We start from the raw sequence: 24,844 nt of genomic DNA, 5'->3' as shown, positions 1-24,844 counted from the left end.
TGCCTTAAAATAACCCGAACGGGTGGATGTTAATGACTTGCCTGTTTTACAGGTGAGGAAATCGGGCCCTAGAGAGATTAAGTTAAGCTTGTACCAGAGCCACAAAGTGGCAAGCCAGTGCTCGAACTCGAGTCTATATGACTCCACATTCTAAACTGAGAAAATATTATTTTTCAAAGCTGTATTGAGTAAATCTGTAATAGTAAAAAGAAATATTCTAATAGACATTTTTATAGAAAAATTTAATTGCTCTGATTTAAAAATACCCCTGCAGCTTGATTAGTAAGCATGTGTTTACTTTTTATGCTGTTACCTCTCTTACTTCTTTTGTGTATTTTTAACATGTATTTCCAGGAGATATTTCTCTGAGTATTTCAGTTTCAAATTGCCAGATTCAAGAAAATGTGGTGAGTATATACTTAGTAATATAAAATGTGGTAATGTGATTTTTTTATTGGAAAATAAGGACATCATAAAATACGCTTTTTTATCTAACAATTTAAAATTTTAGTAATTTTTAGAAAATTAAATAGTGTCTATTTGGGTACTTTTCTTCCATAAGATTTTAGAAACATTACATTAGATGGATTATTTTGGTGACTTTTCTGTAATTTGTTCTGTAATATTAAGAGCTAAATACCTATTATTCATCTCAGGTAAGCAATTATAATGCAGTTTCTAATTTTTCACACATTTGTGTATCTTGGTACTGGAATTTTAATGAGTGATATTACACAATATGAAATAAGATAAAATAAATTTTTTGAGTTGCATGAATAGCTTAAACATGCCCTTATTCTCATTTCTTGATTGCTACAAAGAACTGCTGTCATGTGACAAGGAGTTGCAAATGCTGTTGCAGTCACTTGTACATATCAAGGAAACCTCAAAAAGCTGCATAAATTAGCTTTTATGTGTCTACACTCTAGCATCTTTGTCACCCAGGGCACATAACTCCATCCTTTCAGCTGAGGTTTTGAATATTATAGGTCAAACATATTATGACAGAATTTACACTCTGCCATGTTTGCTTTATTTGTAATACTTTGTCCGTATGGCAAGTAGCCCCAAAGTAATAAGGTCTTTCTCACCTCGTCTTGTGACTAAGACCTTTGGCTGTATTTTGCCTGCTATACCTGCCTGTGACCAAAAGCAAAGTTTGCAGAGTTACACTGATGTGAGTTTAATAAATTCCATGATACTCTATTACAGCTTACAATCTTTGCTAAATTGATATAAAATAAACTGAAAACCAAGGACTAGAGAGAATTAGGAAAACTTCAGAGTGGGGGTTAGATGAATTTTTGTGCCGTTGATCACAAGATAGCTTATTAAAGGTCTGCAGGTTCCTTTTGCTCTTGCTTAGCCAGAGAAGACTGAGAAATATAGGTTAACTTATAAGCCTTTGGGAAATTCTAGAAACCTGTGGGGTTGTTCCATCCTGTTTGGCCATGATTGCCCACTGAAAATTCCTGGTGGGCCATTGAGCTATCAGAGAAAGATGTTGTAGCTTGGACTCAGAATGCTGGAGTGGTACTAATCTACTTTCTTGTATCCAAACAACCTGAACTTACCCCATAGACACTGTGAAGGGATCATAGGATGTTGACAGCTTGTAGTTGTTTTCTATAGGGAAGGACATAAGAAAAGAATAGGAATGTATAGGATCTCAGGATTCGATGTGAAAAGACTTATTTTTGAAAGGTCAAAGAGAACGCGAGTAGAAGATAGGCAGAGAATTCCATAGGATGTAATAGGAATATATCCTATGTAAAGTGGCAAAGTATTGGGTTGTGCTTTCATAAGTGTGGTCATCAAATCACAGACTGTTAAACATAGATTAACACATAATGCTTTGGCAAGTATTATTTCAAAGAGAAACAGTGTAGACATTTGGAACTTATGGAAGTGGTAAACATGGAAGATTTTAGTTACCGCGCAGATGAGAATTTCTAGTGGCTGCCATCCATCTGTAGTGGCTGCTCTCTTGCAGTGAATTCAGCCGCCTCCTCTGTTTAGATTCACTGGGATGTGGTGGTTGATAAAGAAGCAGCCTCACAATTCTAGCCATAAAGAGTGGAGTGGTTGGAACCAGGACTCACACAAACCTATCATTATTAACCCAAACATCTAAATAACCATCTCAATAAGCAAATCCTGTTTTGAATATTGACAGTAAATGACATTGTATAGTCTTAAGTCTTATTTCTCTCTAATGAGACACACTTCATTGGACATTACTCTGCTACTTAAGAGCAGAATAGTTTTCAGAACATTACAGTCTTACATTAATTAAAGAATGTACTTTAAATATTATGGTCATATTATAGATTTTATCTAGCATTTGTAATTTGTTTGAAATATTTAATGTTTATGAAACACTTAATAACATTATGTAATTTATTAGGACTCATATTTTGTTCCACTTCATGTTTGTTTTTCTTTGGACTTGTACCTACAGGATATCAGCACAGTCTATCAGATTTTTCCTGACGAAGTACTGGGGTCAGGGCAGTTTGGAATTGTTTATGGAGGTAGGTTAGTTCACTAAGTATTTTTATTAATTTAAAATTTTAGCTACTTGTGTTTATAAGTTATATCTCCAAAAATATGAAAGATAAGACCTGTGTGTATATATGTTTGTATGTGTCTCTGATTTACCTTTTTAGACATTTTTCTTGAAATAATTACTACTTGGAAAATTGGAACATTTATGTTTTGAAAGAGTTTTTCACTCCTAAAAAACATATTTTGCTTAAATATGAACAAACTATATGAAATACGGGTTAAATATTGGCTTATTTAAACAAAATATTGAGAAACAAGGAAGTTGTAATTCATAAATAAATTACTTCCATTTTTTAAACATATTTCATCAGAACTCCATGAAAAACCAATCATGTAACTAGACACAAAAACATCTTTTAATTCTAATACCTTTAAAAATGTATGTATGTCATTATGGTTTGCATTTTTTAAATTTTTGAAATGAAATACTGAATTTTTATCTTTTTTCTTATAGTCAATCGTATTTGGTGAACTTATTATTTTGACCACTGCTGTTTTAGATTCTAGCCAGTTGTATTATGTTTGTCAAGTCTTTACAAAACATTTGATATTAATGTGTTACCTGCCCTATAAAAGGACTTCATAACTTTCAGTTCCTTAAATTAGTAACAAATTACTTTTTTGTGCTCTGAAATAATTACATCTTACTCAGTATTACTTATAATAAATATAATATTGTGCTTTTTAGTTGAAAATTAATCAAGTTCTACTCTGTTTTACAAAGGAATTGTGATTCTTCTAAATGCTCAAATTATTTTTTATGGCAAACCTATCAATGCGTTAGCACCATTGTTGCTTGTTGTTAATGCATAACAGTGTAATAGGGGAGACTAATTACATCACTCACAGAGTATTGCTCTGCAATGTAATAGTCACATGCACAAAAAACAAACAAACACATTGTGTATCGAGCATGGTTAATATCCATAACTGCACATAATGCGGGGGTAAGGCAGGTGTGGGAAATGCGATTAGAGAGACCAGCAAGGTGCCAGATAATTGGTAACATCCAACATTGAAGGAGTAGACTTAGAAGGAGGCCTTCATGAGGAAGAGTAAAAAGTTAAGACTAGACACATAGAGGGTAACGTGGGTGAGGATAGGGTCTCAGAAGAGAATTCAAGTGCTGTAGTGACAGAGGCGTCAAGACAAAAGAAGCTGTGACCTTGAAGAGAGTAGTTGCAGAAAAATGGCTAAGTTGGAATAGAGATTACAGTGAGTCCCAATAGTAAGGAATGGTGGTAAGAAAGTAGAGAACACGTAAACAATCAGTCTTGAAAGGAAGCTGGCTGGAGTGAGTCAGAATAGCAAGAGTGAGGTACAGGGGAAAGGAACACTAGATTTACAACAGATGTCGAAGTAATGGAATTTCAAGGTAGGTTGTATGTGACCGAAAAATTTGAGTAATTAGGTCCATTTTCATTTTCAGATTTTCATTTTTAGATTCAATTAATACTACTCTATACCTGTTACACTATAGCTAAGCCTTTGAGGGTGCCCTATATTCCTCAAAGGTTGGTTGTGAGAATTAAATGGGATATAATGTATGGAAATGGCCTATCATGTTCCAATGATGGCAACAACGATGATGATAACTAACATTTTTTTAAAAATTTTTATTGATTTCAGAGAGGAAGGGAGAGTGATAGAGAGATAGAAACAACAATGATGAGAGAGAATCATTGATCGGCTGCCTCCTGCCAGCCCCCTACAAGGGGGGATCGAGCCCACAACCCAGGCATGTGTCCCTGGCTGGAATCGAACCTGGGACCCTTTAGTTCACAGGCCAACACTCTATCCACTGAGCCAAACCAACTAGGGCGATAACTAACATTTTTTTAGTGTGCATAATTGTCTGGACACTTTTTGTACTTTACATATCTTATTTCATCTAATTCTCATAACAACCTCATTATGAAAGATGAGGAACCTAAAACTCAGAAAGCTTAAGTGATTTACTTAAGATCCCAAAGTTAATGAGTGATAGAGCCAAGATGTTTATTCTTTCCATTATAATACACATTAGCTTATCAGGAATTTTAAATTATACTTTCTTAAGGATAGCATTGTGCTGGTGATACGAGTATTTTTTATATTAAGTAGCTCAATATTCTGTTTCTAAAACACGTTTTTATGAGAAATATCAGGCTGTTGATACATATAGCTTTAATGTTCCAATTATTTTGTGTTTTAAACAGTGGCTAATTTTATAGTACATATATGATTTAGAATAATGGAGCCAATAAATGAAATCTTTATGGATATACGTCAATGCACAGCAGAAATGTTAATTTATTTTGTGAAACATTTTTATAGTTTTTATGTGTTCCTATAAATTCTGGAGTTCTTAAATAGATGGTATTTAATAACATTATGCTAATATTTCCTTTTTTATTTTAAAGGAAAACATCGTAAAACAGGAAGAGATGTAGCTATTAAAATCATTGACAAATTAAGATTTCCAACAAAACAAGAAAGCCAGCTTCGTAATGAGGTTGCAATTCTACAGGTACTTATTTGTTTTTCATTTGGAAGCTATAAAATACCCCCTCAACTTCTGCAAAACAGAAAAGTTCTCCAAATATGTATGGTATAGGTATTTAGAAACCCTTTAAAATTATTGAAAAGGCAGATTAAACACCAAATTACTGGCTAGGTAGTAACTTTCCTGAGTCTAGGAAGCAGTTGTTCCTTTTTATGTACTTAATTCTAGGTTTTAATATGTTATTAATATCACTAAATGGGTAATGTTTCAGCATTTGCTCACAGTGGACATACTAAGACCATTTTGTTTTACATTATAAGTAACCTTGCCTTCGTAAACATTTCTCCTTTATGCTGCCATTATTATATGAATCGAGTATGTAACTCTCAGAATATCAGGTAAATGAGTAAAACATGTCTGAGAATCACATCAACTTGATGTTATTAATGTCTTGCCTCTTACTGTAAACATTTTATTTAATATTCAGCATGTTAGTTAACTCTTCTCATGGATAGCAGTCCCTTTTTAAAGCCAGAATTTGTTAATAAAAGGAATTATGTGCTATATGTAACTTTTTAATAATTAAGCCATTTTCTATAGACCAGAGGAAATTGAGCAATTGTTGCTAAATGTAGTTAAACTAGCTATCCAGTCTAGAAAATTTAGATCATTGATAAATTCCCATTATTATATAACTGCCATAATCTCTACTTGTCATATAAGCTGATCATAATTTCTAATTCTTCATTTTATTAAATAATTTTCATTTGAACATTGTTAACAAAATGAAACATTGAATTCTTTATTGTTTGTTTCATTTAACTGCCATTTATTGAGTTTCATACAATTAAACGTTGAAAAAGATAATGATTTCTGCCCTAAAGGAATTAATGTATTCAGAATAACAGACTTTTGTGGGATTCAGAATTTGTAAAGATGGTGTTTTTGTACTTTTGGACAACAAATGTAACACAGAGGACTGCTACATTGTTCTCCGTTTTCATGGGGTAGAAGATGCCAATCACAGATTTGTAGTGCAGTGCTTGCTAATCAATTATCAAGAGAATATTTTTTTATTCTTAACTAGGCAACATTGAATTGTAGATGACATCTAAAAACTTAGTACATGACATCTTCCCAAACCTGGCCCTTGCTGTCCACTCCCACAGTTGTCCCCAAGGCAGATTCCATTGCAGCATGCCGACCTCCAGAGCTGGTTTATGTGCAGAGATATCTATCCTTCCTTACAGGACATGAGAGGACTTTCATGGTCCACATAGTTATGTCCTATTAGAGGCCTGGTGCATGAAATTCGTGCACTGTAGGAAGGGGTGCCCCTCAGCCCAGCCTGCACCCTCCCCAATTTGGGACCCCTTGGGGGACATCCCTCTCAAAAAGCAGGACTGCTTGCTCCCAACCACTCACCTGCCTGCCTGCCTGCCTGATTGCCCCTAACCACTTCTGCCTGCCAGCCTGATCACCCCCTAACCACTCCCCTGCCAGGCTGATCGACGCCTAACTGCTCCCCTGCCAGCCCAGTCACCCCTAACTGCCCTCCCTTGCTGGCCTGGTCACCCCCAACTGCCCTCCCCTGCCGGCCATCTTGTGGCCACCTGGGGGCGGCCAGCTTATGCAAGGGCATGACAGTCAATTTGCATATTACCTCTTTATTATATAGGATATTTCATTGCATTTTCAGAAGACTGCCTGGATGTTGAAGGTTTGATTTTCTATGCCTAGGCCTTTATTGGCTTTCCTGTCACCCCAGGCTGCTGCCTCGGTAGTGAGGTAGAAAAATAAAATATAACCGAGCATACACTGCCTCCCATCTCCTTTTCGAAACAAATAGGTACAATCACAACTCAGATGCAATAAGCAGACATTTGGCACAATTTTATTATAATAATGTGGTTTTCTAAAGAGTTATATTAGGTTAAAAGTCAAATTGTGCCCCTTGAGCATATGAAGAGGTCAAACAGCTCTCATATTATTGCCTGTAATCTCAAAAATCCTTATTACTTATCACATCCCCACTGTCCCCAACCATTCCTTGCTTCATTCATCCAACTCCTATTCATTGAATACATATCATGAGCTAAGCACTGCTCTGCATCCAGTGGATATCACGGGGACAAAGACACACAGGTCCTAGGTATCATGGGTCTTTAACTTATATCATGCAGCTATAACTTTAGTTAAGCTGCTACTCATTTATATGTTGAATTTTCAATCATGTAAGTGTCTTAATAAGACTTGGCTTAATTACATGCAGATACCAGGTTCAGGAGTTTATACTTTATCATAAAGTTGACAATTGTTTCAAAATTTGTTCATCAAAAATAGGGAATTCCTCATGTCCCTCAACTGAAACAAATGAAAAAATAAAAAAGTATTTGAACTTTCACCATCATCAGATATATATATCAGCCTCTTAAGAAAGATTGTAATTCCTTATCCAGAGACAGTAAAGTTCAAGCTCACCTCTCTTGAGTTGGCTCACATATCACCAGTTGTGTAAGCATCACTCTCACACTTTATTTAAAACTACAGTCCACTCAGACATCCTCCCAACCCCTACCCCTGTACCGTCTTGCTCTGATATGTGTTTTCTTTTTTTTTCTATAACACTAACTAGAGTGTACCCATCTGGAGTGCAGATATCATTGTTTTACTTACTAACTATAGGCCTGGTGCACAAGATTTGTGCACTGGAGGAGGGGGTCCCCTTAGCTCAGCCTGTGTCCTCTCGCAGTCTGAGACCCCTCGGTGGATGTCCACCTGCCGGCTTAGGCCCGATGCCCTCAGGAATTGGGCCTAAGCTGGCAGTAAGACATCCCTCTCACAGCCCAGGGCTCTCGCAGTCTGGGACCCCTCACTCCTTACCGCCCGCCTGCTGCGGAGGCAGGAGAGGCTCCTGCCATTGCTGCTGTGCTCACCAGCCGTGAGCCTGACTCTGACTGAGCACTGCTCCCCCTGTGGGAGCACACTGACCACTAGGGGGCAGCTCCTGCATTGAGCATCTGCCCCCTTGTGGTCAGTGTGCATCATGGCAACTGGTTGTTCCACTGTTTGGTCAATTTGCATATTACACTTTTATTATATAATATATCCTTAACACCTGGCACACATTAGTTGTTTAGCAAATATTTGTTAAATGAATAAAATTGTATAGAAACACCATCTTGTCACATAGATGGCATCCATAGTGTCCAAGCAGATAGCAAAAGTCTAGATTGCATTGCTATTAATGGTTAAGTGGTTGGTTAGTTAAGAAGGATTGTGTGTGATTTGTTCTTTGTAAGTCCTCATTTCCCCATTTTGTATTTCTTATCAAAAGGAAGAATTCACCTTTTTGAACCTGAAAATTCAAAGTGTAATGGGGATAGGGGCTAGGGGTTGGAATTCTGTCTCTGGTTGAGTTCAGAAAAAGTACCATGATTGAAGTCATTTGAGTGGTGGGAAGGTTTTTTTTTGCTGATCTTGAGCAACAGATTTCTGTCCCTCTGGACATAAAAGTGATACCCAGAAGCATTTGGTGTCCTTTGCCTTGTGCTGTCTAGCTTATGAAAGTCAGTGTCCTAGTTTCTGGTTGTACCTGGTGTCAGAAACATTCTGTCCTGTCCTCCTCCTGATTCTCCAGAAGGGATCATGTGGGTTGAAGAGGCTGATTGTGAAAGTCCTCCTCATGCAATCTGTTGGGCTGCTGGTCAAATTTAGATTTGTTTCTATGTTTGGAAAAATGTACCTTAGCTTATACAAGACTTCAATGTTGTAGAAGTATGGAATGTGCAAAAAAGTAGAATTGTTTGTGTTGTGTGTGTATTTTTTTCCATTTTATCTTCTGCATATAACCTAGATGAAAGCTTTCTAAGGCTTATATCATTTAGAAAATTTGTTTTCCTTATCTGTATTTATTTCATTATTATTATATGTTTCAGAAGGATATTAATTAATGTAGATATTACTTCATAAAATCCCCAAGGATCCTATCTATAGTATTTGAAATTTTTGTAACTTGCTAAAAAATACATGGTAAATATGAAATTATTATTTTTTCTACTCATGGCAACAAAACAAGAAAAATATTGTTGTTTTGTGATTATTAAGGATATCACCAAAAACTGACCTTTATAAGGAGAGGCAAATATATCATAGAAATCTTAGAAATTTAAAATCTAACATAACATAAGTAATATTGGAATGACATATTTAATATAATTTATCAATACTGGCTTATTTGGTCAACTTTTAATTTTTATTTTCTAACATTATAATATGAGAATGCATAGAAAACTTTAGGCTAGTACTTAGGAATATAATTCTAATTTATTTACTATTATTTGTTCTCCTTTTCTTAATTATCAACTTTTATTTATCTACTAGAGACTTGATGCACGAATCCGTGCACCGGGCCTCTAGTAGAGGGGGTCCCTTGGCCTGGCCTGCGCCCTCTTGCAATCTGGACCCTTTCGGGGGATGTTGGAGAGCTGGTTTCGGCCCAATCCCCGCAGGCCAGATCCAGACAGGAGGGAGCCCAATCCTGTGCTTTGAGCATCTGTCCCCTGGTGGTCAGTGCGCATCATAGCTACTGGTCGACTGGTCGTTCAGTGGTTCGGTTGCTTAGGCTTTTACATATATAGATATAAGGAGCAACACCAGAGCTTCTGTTTATGATTTAATGTGTGGAAGCATTTGGGAATTATGAAAGTACTGAACACAGAATACAGAACATAGAAAAAGTACATGAGAACTTCATAGGCCATAAATTAAATGTATCCCTATGCACTTATCTCATAAAATTACCCCTGTCATTTTGGTTTCTTTATTTTGAGGGACTCCTCTTCTCATTCAAGTCTCTCTTAACTTGAAACCACAGCAACAACAAAAGGTGGTCTTGATTGGTCTAGGCTGCCTCCCACAGCCTCAGTTCATTCTCCCTTCTGTGCCACCACACTTCAGATTCGTGCTCAGTTCGTGCGCTGCTGTCAGTTCTGGTTCATAAATTCACTTCTCATCTTTGATTTTCACATCTTCTTAAGAAAATGCAAGGCTCTTTTTACCATACGCTGATTGTTCTACCTCTACCCAGCTATCACACTTTGGCTGTGTTTTCGTCTTTATCCCATTTGACTAATCTCAGTCCTTCAGCAGTGTTGATACTTTGCCCCTTTTCCAGTCTTGCTCCTCACTTCACCCCTGCACTTAACAGATCCTATTTCTCTTCCCCTGCTAGCTGCTCCAGCTGTCTCCTTGAACTTCTCCTTCCATTCAGCTAAGTGGTTTATGCTAATTTGGAACTCATTCCCAGAGTGAGGTCATCACTTGAAGAGAGTTTCTGTCATCTCTTCAAAGTTCGTTCTTGGGATCTGATCTTTCACAGGCACCTCCATCTCTTATTTCTGATCTTAGGACATCTCCACTTTGCTGTGTATTGCTACCTCAAACCAACCAACCTAAAACCAAATGCTTAATCCTAATGTCTTTCCTTATAAGATACCCGCATCCTGATTTTGTTTATTTTGCTATCATTCTTCCATTTTCTTACCCCAAAACCCTTTTTCTTCAATTAATGAAAATATACATTATTCATCAGAACCTATGAAGCACTTCCTTTCTCCACACAAAGCAATTTACTGGGCTTTTGTGCCATATAAAAATGAGTGGAACCCTTGAGATGTTTACAGTCTATTAGGACAGTCAGATACAAGGAGCTACCATTAGGATAGTGTGGAAGCATAGTGGAAGAAGTTGTGCATTATAACTGAGCCAGAGCATTGGAATCAGGAGAGTTCCAAGAGAAATATAACATTGATGAAATCTTGAGTTTGATAAGCCAAGAAATGGTGGGAAGAGACATTAGGCTGAGGGGTGACCTCAAGATAAATATTCTGTGAAAAATGAGTAGAAAACTTAAGACCATTTTAGAAGAATGATCTTCAAACATTTTTAGTCATGTGTCCTCAAAAACAATTCTAAAAACCCTTGTACCTGTTTGTGTATGTTTAAGTTGATAGCTGGAACAATTTTGTCAGAGTTTAATGAGTCTTAATTTTATAGTGTATTGAAAACATAGGTATTTGAAAATAAAGCTATGTCACTCCTTCAAATGTTTGCATTAGAATCTAAATATCATAAACATTTGAAATTATTTATCAATGATTTTAAGAATACATGAATAGGCTTTTTAAAACAATATTATAATTTACAACTTCCTTGTTTTCTGTGACTATATTATATGTTCCATACAGAATGATAGTTCAATGTAATGTGTTTTTTATATTTGAAAGTCTTTTATTGGTCCTCTCCATAATTATTTATAATAAAAATAAGTACTGTTTTTAATTTTTATTATATTTTAAATATTTAAAGCATTATCCTGGATTAAGCTATTACCATAGTGTTTATTGGTAAAAGCTTTATCGGGAAAGATAAATATTCTGTAAATTTTTATCTGTGCTTGTTTATCATAGAAAATAAAATGTTACTGAAGATAGATTATTTAATGAAAATGATTTTTTAATTTAGTTGATAATTTGGTAGGTGAATATTACTTATTGTTTAAATTTGACAGAGTTCAGCAACAATTTTATTCCTTTTATTATTTTTTATTAAAAAACATTTTATTTTTTAATTTTTAAATAAATTTTTATTGTTGGTAGTATTACAGATATATCCCATTTTCTCCTCTCCCCCCCTCCTCTCATCCCCTAACCACCCTCCCAGGTCTTCACTACCCTATTGCCTGTATCCATGGGCTATGCATATAAGTATATAAGTTTCTTTTTTTTTTTAAATGTGGAAGCCAAGCCCTGGCTGGGTGGCCCAATTGGTTGGAGCATCGTCCCCTACACCAAAAGGTTGCAGGTCCGATTCCCATCAGGGCACATAAGTAGATTGCGGTTTTGATTCCTGATCAGATTTGCATACAGGGAGCAACCAATCAATGTTTCTCTCTTATATCCATGTTTTCTCTCCCTCTCTCTCTCTCTCTATCTCTATCTCTATCTCTATCTCTATCTCTATCTCTACCTCTCTATCTTTCTCTCTCTCAAAAAAAAAATCAATGAAAACTTATTCTTGGATGACGATTTTTTTTTAAATTGTAGAAACCGTTGTATGCCAAAAAAGAAAAAAGTTATTTATCTTTAGGAATTCATTTTAATCTTTTTTAATAAGTCCATTAAATCTTTCTCAAATTGTGTTGAAAGCATGAATTAGAAACTGAGTTGAAAAAGAATTATTTTGAAGTCATTAAAGTTATTCTCTATTTACACCAACATAGTATCTCAAATTTTCTGTTTATTTTTCTCCAAGAGGATTTTCCAAGAGCACTCTTGTAATTTGGAATATGTAAGAAGCATGCCTTTCTTTTGGAAAGTGGATGAAAGATCACTGTGAAAGGAAACTTGGGAATGGAGAATTTTGAGACCACAGGGTTTTTCTCAGGCAGATCTGTATTGAAGAGTATTTATACTCTTCAGTAGAGTTCCAGATTTAAACAAAACAGAGTTTCTCACATCTATGTCTCTGTTTTACATATCTCTTAAAAGTCTTTCTGTTCCCCAAGAGCCTATCTTCATTTGGAAACTGCTATGGTGAGACACTGTGCAATAAAACCAGGAAATGGGTTTTGTGTGGCTTAGTGTGTCAAATCAATTGGATTTTATTATGCTTGGGTGATTGTAAATATTTTATTATGTTTAGGTTATTGAAATATTTGGGAAATGAAATTGTTGTAACATTGGTATTTAGGAATGACATATATAGGAAGAATGTTTAAAGGCAAGAAAACTTTGTTAGAGGCTATTATCTGCTAGTAGTGCCAGTCACAATGCCCCCATTCCTCTTTCTTTCTAAAATGTCATCTTGGCTGCAGCCCTAACATTTCCACTGCAACTAGTCTAGGCTTTTAAATGCATGCCTTGATTCCTGGAACTGGTGAGATTTGACATAGCTGAGTCCTCTCCTGCTTCCCTCTCCATCACCACCTTCCTGGCCCTCCCTTTTCCCTGGTCCGTCCTGAAGACTACACCTGATGAGTCTTTAGTTGGCTTCCATCTTATCTCTCCCTAGTTTAGTAGTTTTCTTTTTTTATTTCTTTAAACCTATCTACTTGTCCTGCCTTTTAGCACTGTAGGTGATCTCACTGGACTCTGCAGTTCCTATGCCACTGAGTCTTTCTTATCTTCAAGTCATTGTCCTTGTCATACGCTTAACTTCTGGCCATTGCTCAGCTTTCTTTTCCAAGTCTGGGTGCCAGTCTTGGTTACTTGGCTCATCGATATTAAATTGATCTTCAAGATCCACCAATTCTCTCTGTCTTGTGCTACTTTCCATATCTCATTTTTTATGGTTTCTAGTCTCGATATAAAGTACTTTAATACTTATCAAATGCTTTTTATGTAATAATTCGATTATAAGCAATTTGAAAGTCTCAGCAATGCCTAATTTTTTTTCAACTTCCACAAGGCCTATCACAGTGGACAGGATACTGCAGGTAATTGGTTAACATTTGACAAAATTGTCTGAAATTACACACTGTATTTTCTTAAATTCTTTCTCAGGGCCTTTGTTATAATATATTTTGTATGAATAAATCATTAAATTTTGGGCTCTAATTACAAAATTCTGATATTTGATGAGTGGAAAACATTTGTAGAATAGCCACTCGTTGTCCAGATGTTACATATAGTCTGTCTCAAAAGTTAAGCCCTGGGGGGGGGAAATTGTATATCGGGTGCAAAGCAAATTAGAGAACATGTTAGAGTTACCTTGAAAGGCAGTGGAACCTCAGATCAGGAGGGGATTTGGTAAGAGGACAACACTGTGGTGGTTCATGGGTTGAAAAATAGAATAAGCTGTAGGGAAGAGGTCCTGCCAGTCGGGAAGACAGGGAATCCAACTTGTCAATGCAGATTGTCAGGATGAATGTCATACCAGGTGTAGGGCTGGGAACTGTGGTGAGAAGACTGACAACAGGCAGCATTCAGAAATCCAAACAGCATGGCATGCTCAGATGGGATGTGAGATCATGGTGGGGAGCCGTAAGCAGCATGGCTCCTGAAGCATATTAGAATAGGCAGTGCCCTACCTAGTCCTAAATGGACTTAAGTCCAAGGAAAGAATTAAGACAATGCGTAGCATGGTGTGTAAGGAACATAGGTTCTAGAGTTAGAGTGCCTGTGTTTAAATATTAGACTCAAATTTAAGAGTTCTGAGGAGATTGCACAAGTTACTTCAGCTCTCTGTGCCTCAGTTTCTTTATCTAGAAAATCTCATAGACATGAGACTGGAATATGGTGATTGGTGAAACTCAGCAGTGCCTGGTACACAGGAAAGTTTTCATACTTATTAGATGTTACTAGTTTGCCACGATTGAGTTGTAAGTCCAGTTCCTAGGAACAAGATCTAATAACTTGGGGTTCAATTTCCTAAGTAGGTCCTGGAGACAAATAATTTTATCATAACAAAGAACATGCATTTGACTCAAAGCCCGGGATAGGGCTGAACATGCCTAAACATAGACCTGGCCCCTGATAGGCATTTAGTAAGTATTTGTTTAACAAATTATGTAGCCACACCTGAAGAAACCAGGGGGATACAGAATTGCAGAGCATGCCAATAAAACAATAAAATCTTCCTTCCTTTTTGTCTAAAAAGCATGGTAATTTGTCTTCATGGAGAAAGAATATTACATATCTTATAAATACATGGCTTTGTTCTCTTAGTCTAAAACATGATCAAGAGTAGGTGGAGAAGAGATAATCAGGATGGAACATCAGAGAAAAATGTTGCCAAGTGTGGGTGGGAAAATGAAAATTTTTGCAAACTGTTGATTTTTTAAATTATGGAGTCAATTTTTCTTTTTCTTTTTTTTTTCAGAGAAAAATGTGCAAAATTTGAGTACCTTTTCTTTTAGTGTGTAGTGAGAGGTTATTTTATACTTTTGATGCTGGAGGGCTCATGGAAGGCCACAACCTGGTAACAGTGTCTAGGTTCTTGTCACTGCGTAGGATAAAAACTCAAGAATGAGACAGAGAGATTCAGCAAAGCACAGCAGATTTATTAAAGTGATAGGAAGGGAGTGCAGTGAACTTAGACGGTGGAGGGGGTCTGGGTGGAGGTTTTTGTAGCTGTGGGCAAGGGGAGGGAATGGGGGTGGTTCATGGTCTCTGACACTGGGGGTGTGGTCATCAGCACAGCTCACTCAAGTCCCTCCTCTCTAGATAGTGGCTCTTTCTTTGGTCTTCTCAGAACTGTCATGATGATCTGAAGGGCAGAGCAGCTTCAAAACTGTGATGTAGGTCAACATGGCTGCCAACTCTGGCTGAAACTGGTTTTTGTCTTAACTGTTTCTTACCCCAGGAAACTGGGAGAGGGGCAGCAAGGGCACAGGTGGCTAGCCACGGTCACTTCCAGTGTCCTAACCTTGAAGGGGAAGGGAAACGGTGGGGCCTGGGGTCTCTTGCCCCTATGCTAACTGTCCTATCTCACTTTCATCTAATAGGTTTTATTATATTTCCTTCTTTGTATTTTATTGCACAAAGAATTTACTTGAAATTGTTTAGACATGTTTTTCAGCTCTAAAGTAGTCATATTTTCTGCATGTTCCAAAAAATAAAGCTTACAGATAATGTCTGAATTATGAATGTCTAAAATAGAGGAAAAAGAAAACAAAGATATAAGATAAAGAAAATAAACGTAAATTTTTTTCAAATATTGTGTTTGATAAGAATGTAATCATAGTGAAAACTGAGTGTCAAAAGGCCATTTTCCAAGTCAAAACTTCTCTATTTTTTATTATTTTTTTTAAACCTGGTTTCCTTAATTAATGGAGTTCATCTGACTTGGTGTGCTTGCTTCAGAGGAATGATTTGGGGGAATTAAATGACATAATGTATAACATGGTTTTTATATCAGTGTTTACCAACATATTTTTGGAAGAAATTTGAGTTTATTTCTGGAAGGGTTTGGGGCAGTGGTTCTCAACCTGTGGGTCGAGTTCCCTTTGGTGGTCAAACGACCCTTTCACAGGGGTCGCCTAAGACCATCCTGCATATCAGATATTTACATTACGATTCATAACAGTAGCAACATTACAGTTATGAAGTAGCGACGAAAATAATTTTATGGTTGGGTCACAACATGAGGAACTGTATTTAAAGGGCCAGAAGGTTGAGAACCACTGGTTTGGGGGATAAGATTTCCTCACTAAAACAATTTAGAAAATAATATGTACTCTCTCCAGGGCATCCACATCTTAGAAGTGAACAGAGTCTTTTACTTGTTAAAGATTTCAAAAATGCCCTTATTTAAGAACACCTTTGATTTTGAGACTAAACACATTTTACCACAGAACCCTTATGCAAATATAAGATGTCACCACTTGACCTTTTTGCACATAATGTGTCTTTTATCCCTCCAGTAGACCCTGTATACTCACTCATTCCATTTCCCACTATCTGATATATAAGACATGAGAAGAATTATGTGTCTACACAGATGATTTAACATGATAATAGAATGTTAGGCTTCCGGGAGTACTGACATCTAAATGTAGGAGCTGGGCTACAGTGATATGATTTGTCAAAAATTACTCTTTAAATCTAACACCAGGAGGAGATTGGATTTATGTGTTCATGTTTCCAGCCAGGTAGATTAACAGATAATAAAAATGTGTTCCAGATGCATCTCCATCGATATGCATTTAATAGCAAATAGGAAAAAATTCAGATAATTGAAGTTTTCAACTTTCATGTACGATATATACATGATAATCTACAAATCCCAATTTTCTTATTTTAACAAGCCATACTTTTAATTCTTGCATTTTCTCTAAACACAGACTGAGTGGTACCATAGAGGACAGGGGGTCAAACTTTCTGGGGAAATGTTAACTAACACTGTGGTTTTTTTTTCCTAATGGTATTGGTCACTTAATTTTCTGTCTTTGACACCTTTGTTTCTAGGTTTCAAATATCATGCTCTTTTGCCTAAAGTCAACTTGAATCTCTGGCCTTGGTTGGGAGGTAGGGATGGGTACTCAGATACATACTAGATCCTTGCTATGTGAGGGTCTTTTGATAGAAATTACCCATCTTCCAAAATTACAATATCAACCTCAGCCTTATGTAAACATCAGTGCTGATGAAGCATCAGTGTATGAGTCCAGATGGAGGGCTTAAGACATCTGGATTTTGTTTTTTAAATGTCCCATTCCTACCTTTAATATGAAGGATTTCTAGCAATGTATAGCAAATATGAGATATTTTTTATAGCATTTTCACCTGTTGAAAAGTCAAGAAAGGCTGGGAACAACATGAAAGATGATGAGAGCTTTTCTTAAGTGTTGTTTTCTGCATACTCCTTCTCCCCTCTGCATTTAGCTTCTTCCTTTTATAGGGAAAGGAGAATACTCATTGTATTTACCATATGTCTGCAGCATCCCTGGAATCTAAAGCTAGATAGAAGCATGTCCACAATTGATGAACTACAGAATGACTGACAGGTGTATAGATAGGTTATGGATATAGAGTATTAGAGAAGTTTGACATCAGGCCTTGGATGACTTTTTGCTATGCAAATATTGAATTGGTCTTTTTTAAAAAAATTCTTGGTCCAGTATTACTTAATAGAATACACAGACTTACAGTGAATTTAAGATAAAAAAAATGTAATGGCAAATTTTGCATTGATAGCTAACCACCTAAATTTGACTTCCTTTCTTGATATTTGGGTGTAGTGTGTATGTATTGTCATTAGCAGTTAATGGAGATGCTTCAGTGCATTATTTCTCCCATGAAATTTTGAACTATATTTAACCGGGGTCATTCTGTCCTATTTAGTGCCACAACAAGAGTAACAGTACACTCCAGTCCTGATGGATGGGATGAGCAAACCAGTTTACTAGGAGAGATCTGAACATCTTGATTGTGGCCTCATTGATCTAAAAGTCAGCAAGTGGTCCCCATTCACAGGAAGGTAGATTATTATATCGAATCTTCTTGTTGAAGTAACGTGTCCCTTTGTTCTTCTGACAATGTAAGTTAGCTTTCTTTTGTCCTAGATTAAAATCATTGTAGATTACCAAAAATTTACACATGAAATTTCCCCCCAAAATGTTACCCACTAAAAGATAACTAACTACTGAAGTATGAGCCTATTGAAATGGAGTTTTTGCCAACTGAACCTGACACGGGAACACGTTCATCTGGCACAACCAAATCACCGCCATGCTCACTTTGGGTCAGGAGGGCTTTCCTGGCTGCAGCATAAAGCCTTTGCCTGATTGGCGGTGAAATAGAAGCCCCTCCCCAATCACTGAAGTTTAAATGTATGAGCCACCCAAAGACAGGTTCTGCCTCTTAAAAAAAAAAAAAAAAAAAAAAAAAAAAAATATATATATATATATATATATATATATATATATATATAATTGATTTTTTACAGAGTGGAAGAGAGAGAGTTAGAGAGTTAGAAACATCGATGAGAGAGAAACATTGATCAGCTGCCTCCTGCACACCCCCTACTGGGGATGTGCCCGCAACCAAGGTACATGCCCTTGACCAGAATTGAACCTGGGACCTTTCAGTCCGCAGGCTGACGCTCTATCCACTGAGCAAAACCGATTAGGGCCCTAATCACTGAAGTTTAACACACAGCAACAGGAAAGATGAGCAGGACAAACTAGAAGGAGCAAGTTGTGGCAGTTCATTTCTGATGCAGCCTCTGTTAGGTGAGAGGCAAGAAGTAAGTTTCTTTTCTGCCACCTGGGGTATACTTACAGTTATCAAACGAAAGAGAGATGTGTGGCCCAGATGGTTTCAAAATTACAGAAAAGCTTCCCCACAATAACAGCAACTAACCTTTACTGTGTTCCAGGCATGATTTGAGGGATTTTATATACAATAAGTAATTAAGTCCTAGTTATGTTACAAGGTTAGGCATTATTGTTGTTACTGTTATTATTAGTAGTATTATTAGTAGTATTATTATTATATCAAGAAACAGAAGTCAGAATTGGGAAGTGGCAGAGCTGGAATTCAAACTCAGGCAGAGTGTGTCCAGAGAAACTGTGCCCCTGAAATGATGTTCCAGGCCTCAAGGCTTCCCTTGTCACATCTGTCCAGTGGTAAATCGAATGAAAAATGGAGAGACAGGAGTTGTAAGGCCTTGTCCAAGTAAGGGGTAGAAGTACCATGATCATTATCATCTAAATAATCCATTTTCAGCACTGTATTTCTCATCCTCAGGACAATAATGAAATCATAGGAAATTAGATTTTTACAAGTTGTATAAGGGGGAATTGGCAGCGGCGGGGAGGAGGGGAGGGATAATTTAAAAGGAATATCCTGACTATGGTCTTTAGCTGCTGCTGCTTCTCTCTTTCTTCCTGTGAATGTTTCCTTATGGGCTTTGAGTATGAGCTGAAATGGATGAGTATCTCTTTTTTAATAGCTACATATAAAATAAATACAAATCACTTAGATAGTAGGAAAATTATATGTTTATTCCTTTCAAATATGCTGAAATATTTACAAAAGCAGTGGCCAAATCTATATTTTAAGGGAACAGTACCTGGAAATGACCAGGATGTCTTAGTTATATCTTTGGGACTTTAGAAAATCATTACTTCTGATTATATGATTCATCATCAGAATCCTGAGATTGCCTAGCCTATTCAAGTGAACTAAAAATGAAAAGGCCTAGTACTTTTTTTTTTCTTGAAGAGAGGACATCAATATCTACCATATTAGATGTAAAATGTACTGTCACTAAATATGCCAGATATGTATTACCATATCTTCAATAAAATAATTTAAACCTGAATGGTACTACATCAAACTAAAAAGTTTTACACAGCAAAGGAAACCATCAACAAAATGAAAATACAACCCACTGAATGGGAGAACATATTAGCTGATACATCTGATAAGGGCTTAACATCCAAAATGATTAAGGAACTTATAAAACTAAACACTGAAAAAATAAACGAAAAAATAAACAATCCACCCTAGCCAGTTTGGCTCAGTGGATAGAGCATTGGCCTATGGACCTAAGGGTCCCAGGTTTGATTCTGGTCAAGGCACATGCCCAGGTTGTGGGCTCAATCCCCATGCAGCAGCCGATCAGTGATTCTCATCATGGATGTTTCTGTCTCTCTCTCCTCCCTTCCTCTCTGAAATCAATAAAAATACATTTTAAAAAATAAACAAATAAATAATCCAATTAATAAATGGGCAAAGGCCTGGTTGGTGTGGCTCAGTGGTTGAGCCTAAACCTATGAACTAGGAGGTCATGATTAGATTCCCAGTCAAAGCACATGCCCCGGTTGCAGGCTCCATCTCCAGTGTGGGGCATGCAGGAGGCAGCTGAACAATGATTCTCTCTCACCATTGATGTTTCTATCTCTCTGAACCTCTCCCTTCTTCTCTGAAATCAATAAAAATATATTTTAAAAAAAGAAATGGGCGAAGGACCTGAATAAACACTTTTCCAAAAAAGACATAAAGTTGGCCAATAGACACATGAAAAAAAGGTTCAACATCACTAATCATCAGAGATGCAAATTAAAAGTACAATGAGGTATCACCTCATGCCTGCCAAAATGGTTACCATCAATAAATCAGTAAACAAAAAGTGTTGGTGAGGATGTGGAGAAAAGGGAACCCTCATACTCTGTTGATGGGAATGCAGCCACTGTGGAAAGCAGTATGGAGTTACGTCCAAAAATAAAAATGGAACGGCCTTTTGACCCAGCAATTCCAGTTCTGGGAATATATCCAAAGAAACCCAAAATTCTAATTCAAAAGAATATATGCACCCTATATTCATTGCAGCATTATTTACAATCGCCAAATTTGGAAGCAGTCCAAGTATCCATGAGGAGATGAATGGACAAAAAAGCTGTGGTATGTTTACACAATGGAATACTACTTACTCAGCCATAAAAACAAAAAAAAAAACAAAAACAGGAAAGAAATTTTACAGCCTGGATGGACCTGAAGAGTATTATGCTAAGTGGCATAAGCTAGTCAGAGAAAGACAAGTACCATATGATTTCACTTAAATGTGAAATCTAATGGAAAAAATAAACAAAGTGGAGACAGACTCATAAATGCAGAGAACAGATTGACAACTATCAGAGGGGAAGGGGTTGGAGCTGGATGAGAAGGGTGAAGTGATTAACCAAAGAATAAAAAGAAAGACTCATGGACACAGACAACAGTATGGTGATTGCCAGTGGGAAGCGGGTGGGGGGAATATGAGTAGGTAGAAGAAGGTGAAGAAGAGAAAAATAGTGATGGAAGGAGACTTGACTTGGGATGGTAAACACAATACTATACAGATATGTAGAATTTTATACCTGAAACCTGTATAATTTTATTAACCAATGTCACCACAATAAATTCAATTTAAAAAAGAGTATTATTCATGTGCTGAAAAGTAAGGAGATATAGGGTTTCTTTATCCTTCAATCAAATGTATAAACTTGTATTGGGTATTTAATACATACTAGGCATTAGGCTTACTCTGCTGACTGGGAATATAATTGATAAAATATATTCCTTAAGGAGCTTGTGGTCTTGTAGGCAAAACACAGAGATTCACCAATAATTAAATATGTTAACTGTTATGAAAGAGGGTTTACCAAAGACTATGAGAATAAAGAGACTGTGGTAGTCATGAAAGCTGCCTGTCCACTGAGCATTCATACCAGGCAAAATAATCTGTTTCTGGCTGAGAGAATAGTATGTATGACAGTATAGAAAAGAAGAGGAGCATGGCTTGTTTTGAAAATAGTTCAGCATGGCCAGAGATATGGGTAGATATGAGGGAGAAGAAGAGAAGAAGCTGGGGAAGTATTTGGTGGGAGGAGGAAAAGGAGCTGTTAGTGAAGGGCCCCATGTGCCTTGCTAGCGAGGTACATGCACCTCCTCCTAAAACCCGTGGTGATTATAGTGGCACTGAAGCAAGATGGTATGATCCAGAATCACCTTTGGGAAGATCACAGTGGCAGCCCTTTAAAGAATGGATTGAAGGAGAACAAGACCTATAATAAGATCATTTGGGAGGCTGTGGCAGATCCCTAGGGAAGAGTTAAGGCTTACTGGTAGACCAAGGCTGTCATGGTGACAATGAAGATGAGGTGTCAGTGTAAGAGACAGTAAGGAGTTGGATTCTATTCATTTTAGAGATGAATTGGTTTGAGAATTGAGGGAGGACTAACTATTCAGTATGATTCTCAGTTTCTGACTAAAATGCCTGGCTATTTACCAAGAGAGGAATCACCAGAAGAGTAAGTTTGGAAGAAAAGACACCAATTCCTATTGTTTGACATCTTTCCTTTAAATGAACACACCCAGAACACAGGTGGATATAAGGTTCTGGAATTTAGGAGAGCGCTAAGCTTACCAATTTGAGTATTATCCTTAACGAGTCTTTTTATAGTCATCTGCTGCCCCCATGATGACTTTTTTTTAGCATCTATCAGGGAATTACATGCTATTTCCCCTTCATGAGACATTAGGTGATTATGATTTCTAGGGCCATTAAGGGAAGCGTAAATTGTAAGAGCCTGTGATTAGAAAATGGAAAGATGGTGTGTTCTTCTCTCAACCCTGCAAACTAGCAGAAATAAGAATCAGCAAAAGCCCCTGAGTGCTACACTTCTGAGAATGGCACCTCAGTCCCTATCCACACCACTGCAAACATCCCTCCTCCTCCTCTTCGTGGCATTTAGGTTTTAGATCTTGGACTCATCACTTTTAAGGTTATTTCATTCTGTCTCAGTAGGAGCTAAATCACTTACTTGTTTTTATAGAAAAGTAGTCAGAAATCCCCCACTTTAGGTCTGTATTGCTCCTAAATAACCTGTTGAAAAGTTGTTGATTCTAATTCTCCTCTTTACCATCTCTCGTATATTGTAGTATAAGAATCGTGAAATAAGAAGAAAGGGGAAAATTTTACATCTTCAATTTATCACAGCTATATATGGAATGATATATATATATAAAGCAATACTATTAAAATTAAACATAGGTACAAATGAAATATTCACATAAATTCAGAAAATATAACAATATAGAATGTGAACATACAGATGTTAATTACTTGTCTTTATTTTATTATATAACATATTGTTGCTTTTATAAAAGCCTTTGCTTTTAGTGAATAGTCTCCGTTGATTACATAAGAATTCTTTAGGCAACTTGAGTCAGGAAAATTTTTATCTTGATCTCCAAAAGGTATTTCCCCCCCGCCCCCCCAGACTTCAAAACAGCTTCTATTCACCCAATGGATATGTCATCAATCTGTTATGTGTGAATGGACACTCTTCTTTCCTGTACTTGACCAAATGTTTCATTTCCTGAAAATTAGCTTACTTAAATGCAACAAACAGATGGCCAGAAAGTCTTGTAGTATTTACTCTGCCATGGAATTTATTATCTGGATTCCTGAGGTAGGACTGAGAAGTTAGCAAAAATTCTTTCTAAACATTAGTATGCTATAGATGACGTTGCAGCTATCAAGCCATTTTTAAATTAATTCAGTTACTTTTAACATTAGGAAGAAAAGGTTGAATGGCCATTTTATATAGAAGAGTTTATATATTTTATATTTTAAATAGAAAATTTAAAGTGTAAACAAGTCACATGGGCCCATGTGGTTGAAGCTTATCTTAGAGTTGTTCTTAAGGTATTAATAAGGTAATATGAATTATGCATGATAACAGAAAATAATATCTTACATTTTTTTCTATTTCTAGTCTTCAAATATTATCTTCTTTAGACTAAAGAAGTACTCTTCATCAATATGGTATATAGAATTTGGATAAATACAGTATGATTCCTTATATTGTTTTTTTTTATTATTATCAAATGTAAAAACAAGATTGGTCATTTAGTTCAATATAAAAATTGCAGCTCATGAGTAAGCTTTATGATGGCCTTGTCTCAACCATACATAATTAAGTTTAAAAATATGCAGAAAAAATAAAATTGTGCTATTAGAATGATTTTTTAGCTACCACTCAATGTATTCATTAGCAAACTTGTAAAGCATAAGGTTTTTATTAGAGATTAAGGGCCAAGTACAACAAATGAATGATTTTAAACTTTTCTAAAATGTTTTATTTTACTATTTGTGTATACTTGGCCTTTAGTTCAGTGCTTTCATTGAATATATATTTTTAATTATAAACCTAAGTGGATTTAAAATTCTTTATCAAGAAATAACAAAATTTTCCCCTAATTCTTTTCATGAAGATGCTCTTAGAGGATATTTGTAGAGTCCTTCAGATTTACAGTGAACATGGCCCAACATAGTTGACAGGGAACAATCTTAACCTGTTCCATACTTCTGTGCTAGAACATTCTGTAAATACACCAATTAGATAAACAATTCAAGTCCAATTTTCTGAATAGGGGATGCTCCTTAAGTCATGTTGTAGGAGTAGAGAAAAGGCGTATTTGGGTGAAGGACTTTAGTAGCTCCGAGAATTCAGATACTTATAGGAATACAGGTAGAGGAACAGGAGGGTTGACATTGTATATAGGTAGGAGAGCTTCCAGGTCATCTACTGACTCCCTCCTCTCCCTCAACCTTCATAACCTAAAACAAAGTCAGCAGAAGCAGCAGGCTGAGCTGAGAAGTGAGAGTGTGAGTTTTGTTCATTCCACCCACTCTCCACATGACCAGGAGAGAGTGACTTGGAGGCCGAGTATCTGGAGTAGCCATATTTGACCAATTAACGGTTTCAAAAACAATAACTTCAGCCCTCTGAGGTGA

The 24,844-nt window shown here is 36.5% G+C and overlaps 1 protein-coding gene across 2 annotated transcripts in view; it reads left to right on the top strand.

The window, feature by feature from the left end:
• The window catches only part of PRKD1 (protein kinase D1), a 310,832-nt gene that overhangs the window by 260,678 nt on the left and 25,310 nt on the right, over positions 1-24,844 (top strand). For both annotated transcript variants that reach the window (XM_070427343.1, XM_070427353.1), the window contains 3 exons: positions 355-407; positions 2,462-2,534; positions 4,971-5,077. In XM_070427343.1, the coding sequence (XP_070283444.1) occupies positions 355-407; positions 2,462-2,534; positions 4,971-5,077 (233 nt within the window). The remainder of the gene's footprint in view (positions 1-354; positions 408-2,461; positions 2,535-4,970; positions 5,078-24,844) is intronic.

This window comes from Myotis yumanensis, unplaced genomic scaffold (genome assembly GCF_028538775.1).
Source record: "Myotis yumanensis isolate MYYU_CA2020_CCGP unplaced genomic scaffold, mMyoYum1.0.hap1 SCAF_1, whole genome shotgun sequence".
Lineage (NCBI taxonomy): Eukaryota > Metazoa > Chordata > Mammalia > Chiroptera > Vespertilionidae > Myotis > Myotis yumanensis.
The sequence above is the reverse complement of the archived record's forward strand: the minus strand, read 5'-3'. Positions and strand labels throughout refer to the sequence as shown.